Source organism: Ipomoea triloba, chromosome 10 (genome assembly GCF_003576645.1).
Source record: "Ipomoea triloba cultivar NCNSP0323 chromosome 10, ASM357664v1".
NCBI lineage: Eukaryota > Viridiplantae > Streptophyta > Magnoliopsida > Solanales > Convolvulaceae > Ipomoea > Ipomoea triloba.
Window position 1 is genome coordinate 10,815,816 of NC_044925.1, and position 4,441 is coordinate 10,820,256.

General features: G+C 44.6%; 1 protein-coding gene across 1 annotated transcript; it reads right to left on the bottom strand.

Annotated features, from left to right (window-relative positions):
* Positions 1-800: 800 nt before the first annotated feature.
* LOC116033135 lies at positions 801-3,647 on the bottom strand. The gene is made up of 2 exons (XM_031275894.1): positions 3,339-3,647; positions 801-3,212 (listed from the first exon to the last, which is right to left on the bottom strand). The coding sequence occupies exons 1-2, from the start codon at positions 3,645-3,647 to the stop codon at positions 801-803; spliced, it is 2,721 nt and encodes a 906-aa protein (XP_031131754.1).
* Between the last annotated feature and the right edge of the window lie 794 nt (positions 3,648-4,441).

The window sequence follows — 4,441 nt, forward strand, 5'->3', positions numbered from 1 at the left end:
CTCAAAATGCTCGTTAGACACTGGAATTCGGGAAGATCATCACGGCCTGGGTCACGGCCGGGACGTTGCCCGTGACCCAGAGCCCTCGTTTAAGCTCTCAGCAGTGGAATTTCTGGTGCATCCTCCCGGGCGGGGTCACAACAGAGATGGTGGCCGTGACCTAGAGCCCTCGTTTGGCCTCTCGGTACTGGAATTTCCTGGACAGGGTCACGGCCTGGGTCACGGCCGGGATGTGACCCGTGACCCAGAGCCCTGCTTTGCTCTGCTCCGTTGAAAAACGATGCCTCGGCATCACGGCCGGGGTCACGGCCGTGAGCCTGGCCGTGATCCAGGCTCCTCTTTGCGCACTTCTGTTCTTTTCGCGCCCAAGTGCGGTTTCACCTGCAAGTTAGTCCAAAATATACCCTAAAACACTTCTAAACTGTTTCAAAGCCTAACCTCTTCAATTCTAACCATTCCCCACTCTCGCAAAGGTAAAAGAAAGAAAATCTCACACCAAAACAACCCCAGAGAACACCCTGTAAACAAAGAAAAATCCTGAAGCTAATCCTAACTAAAATAAAAAGAAAAATGCAATAAAATAAAATGCAAAAAGTAAAGGATAACATGGGGTGCCTCCCATGAAGCGCTAAGTTTACTGTCGTCAGCTCAACTCAACCTCATGGATATCAGGTGGGATTGTGGACTACGCGATCCGGTGGCCTTTTGAACTTAGTTAGCTCCCTCATCCATCTTTTGTAGAAACCACCAGGACCAGAGAACTTTTTCTTTTGTTTCAGCACACTTGACAGTTCTGGGTGTCAAGGATCAATAGGGGAAACATGCAAATCCCCTAACTCAATCTTTCTACTTTCAGCAGTGCACTCACCCAGCCCTTCTATCAAGTAACACTCATCAACATATGAGGGCTGGTGCTTCGCCATTTTGAATATGTCAAATTCAATCTTGTTCTCTGCCACTTCCATCACGAGTTTTCCTCTTCTCACATCAATAAGTGCACCAGCAGTAGCTAGAAAAGGTCTACAAAGTATAATAGGAACCTTGGCATCTTCCTCTATATCTATTACAACAAAATCCCCCGGTATAAAGTACTGATCAATCATGACCGGGACATCCTCTAGAACTCCCACCGGACGCTTTATGGAGCGATCCGCCATCTGTAGGGTCATGGAGGTAGGTTTTGGTGTTCTCAGATTGAGCCTCTTACATAAAGAATATGGCATAAGACTAACACTGGCACCCAGATCACACAGAGCACCCCCAACTACAAATCCACCAATGATGCAAGGGATGGAAAAACTACCTGGATCTTTCAGCTTATGAGGTAGTTTATGTTGAAGAACTGCACAGGTCAAGGCTCCTTCGCTCAGATCCACCACCGCACTCTTCTCTGGCTTTTTCTTATTGCCTAAAATGTTCTTTAGAAACTTCTTGTACGATGGAATCTGAGTGATTGCTTCAACAAAAGGCATGGAGATCTCCAGCTTATCTAACATCTTATGGAACTTGCTCTCTCTATCAGACTCCTTTGATTTCCACAACCTCTGTGGATATGGTAACAGGTTGTAAGGTATAACCGAGTCATCTACCTTCTTGTTCTTCCTTTCATGCTTCTTACTTGGAACACTCTCATCCTGCTCAGGAGCTTTCTCCTTAACACCATCTCCCTGCACCATAGGCTCCTCCTCACTATCATCAAGAACATCCTCAACCTGAACACCCTCATCCTTCTTATCAGCTTTCTCAGGCACTAGATCATTCGAAGGAAAAGGGGGGTCCTTCAAAGCTAATCCACTTCTAGTGGTGACTGCATTCACTTGGTGCCTTGGATTTTCTGTGCTTGTTGGCAGTCTACCATTCGAAGAGGAAGGTTGATTAGAAAACTGATTACCTCCTCCTTGTTGCTGAGCCTTGAGACCATCTATTTCTGTTTGTAGCTTGCCAAACAGCTGAAAATTCTCTGCTTGTAGCTTGCCAAACTGAGCCATCATAGTGTTCATGAGAAGCTGTATATCAACATCCTGAGATATCATAGTGTTCATGAGAAGCTGTATATCAACATCCTGAGATGGTCTAGAGTTCATGAGAAGCTGTATATCAACATCCTGAGATGGTCTAGAGAAACCTTGACCCTGAGTGGTCCCAAAATTCTGATTCCCTTGCTGGAACTGCCCTTGATTGGGATTCTGATTATTCTGATTATTTCTCCACTGAGTTCCTTGGTTGCCACCTCTGTTTCCTTGATTACCTTGAAAACCTGGTGGATTGTTCCTCACTTGATTGCCTTGATTGTTCCAAGAGGGAACAAACTGATCTCTTCCTTGCTGCTGATAGGTCCCATAACCTTGCCCTTGGCCCTGTGGTCTAGAATAACCAATGAGATCAACTTGCTCCACATTAGGCTGAGGGACTTGGTTACCGAAGTCTAACAAAGGACATGTCTGAGCTACATGATTTCCACCACAAGTTGCACAACAGGCTACAAGAGGTACCTGTGGCACAGAATAGGGGTTAGGAACATAAGGATTCTGTGGAATTAGTGGAGGCTGAGTAACTGCCTGGACACTCTGAGTAGGGCCCTGTACTAACTGCTTTAGCATGTGTTGTATGGTGTCCAGCTGAGCCTGCATTGCCATCTTTTCTCCAACTTCGAACATCCCAGCTGCTTTCTCTCTCTTGGGTATATCATCCCCCTCAGTGTACCAGTAAGTATTGTTAGAGGTGATCCTCTCAATCAACTGCTCTCTAGCTGCTGGTCCCATATCAATGAAAATACCCCCAAAGGATGAGGTGTCTAGGATAATCTTTGACCGGTTAGTCAACCCCTCATAGAATGATGAAATAAAGTCACCTGGGGTCATCAAATTTTTTGGGCACTGCCTCCTCAACTCCTTAAATCTCTTCCAAGCCTCAGGAAGATCTTCATTGCCAAACTGTTGAAAATTCAGGATCTGCTTCTTTAACTTGGCAGCCTTGGAAGAAGGACAATACTCCTGCATGAAAGCTTTGTAGAGTTGTTCCCAGGTAATGAAGTGGTTGGCTGGAAAGGAATTTAACCAACTCTGTGCTTGATCTCTCAGGGAAAAAGGAAATAGTCTCAGCTTGATGGCTTCACTAGGAACACCATTCATCTTGATGGTCTGGCAGATTCGGTCAAAATTCACAATATGAGTTTTCGGGTCCTCAACCCGCGATCCTCCAAACTGATTATTCTGGACCATCTGAATGAGTTGAGTCTTCAACTCAAAATTATTTGCTTCAATTCCTGGGTACATAATGCAATCTTCTTCAGTGAACTCAGGAGCTAAATGTGCTGCCATGGGGTTTTCTTGTGGCACCTGCTGGGCGAACTGCTGGACCAGGTTGGGATTCATCTGATAGAGAAGATTTTGCATCCCAACCCCATAGCCTGGCTGTTGGTATACAGGCTGCTGCTCCATGAAAGGAGCTATGAATCCTCCCCCAACATAGACATTCGGGTTTGGATCGGCCCTGTAGTTCTGTGCCTGATTCTGAACATTTGGTACTGGAGGATCAGCACGAACTCTAGGGTTGTCCCCTGTTTCCTCTCTCTGCCGCTGGTGCTGCTGTGTGTTGACTCCAGTATGGGCTGGTTGCCCAGTGTTGCTACTGTCTCCGGTTTCCATGTCTACTTCGAAGTCCTGGAACTCTCGAAGCCCTTCCTTTCCCTCCTTAACTTCCTCTCAAGATTTAGATCGTAGGGACGAAGGTTCGTGCTCCCTTTCGATCTAGTATGCATAAAAGGAGGGTAACCTGCTGTTTAACACAACCACAAACACTCTTGGAAGGAACTAGTTATGGGTTAGTGCAAATATTTTTTTTTTGAATAAGCAATAAAATAAAACTTGATCTCCTAAAATTCACTAACTCTAATGCTAGTAAGAAATTAATCAAACAATCAAAACCAAATAAACCAATCCCCGGCAACGGCGCCAAAATGTGATGAGCACAAATGATGAGCGTAAAAAGGGTGTAATGTCGTTCCGCTGAGGATTGGGGCTATGGCACGTAATTGTGTGAATTACCAGGCACTAGAGTATATGAATTAATAGAATCCAATCAACAAAGACTGAATATTGTGAAATAAAAGAAAGCAATTGATTAAGGTGTAAACTGTATGATAAAGGTATGAGCCAGATTATGGGGATTGTAACCTTGATGTTCTAACAAACTCAGGATTAGGGAAGGAATAATTAACCAAGGGATATATGGGCAATGCACAAAAGAATTCTACTCAGCTACTTTCATAATCAATAAGAGAATTAGACTAAGATTGCCCCACTGTCGTGATGCATCAATCATAATCTTAAGCACCTAAGCATTGTAAGCCCCAAAAATTACCTATACTTTCATAGCAGGAAAATTTGGTTGAAATTGGTAAGGCTCGAGGTCTCCATCCAACTGTCGTTGTAATGAATCC

Coding starts and splice junctions, on each gene's coding strand:
- LOC116033135 (XM_031275894.1), bottom strand. CDS start 3,647: ATGGAAACCGGAGACAGTAGCAACACTGGGCAACCAGCCCATACTGGA. Junction 3,213..3,338: donor TCCAGCAGTTCGCCCAGCAG/GTGCCACAAGAA, acceptor CAGATGGTCCAG/AATAATCAGTTTGGAGGATC.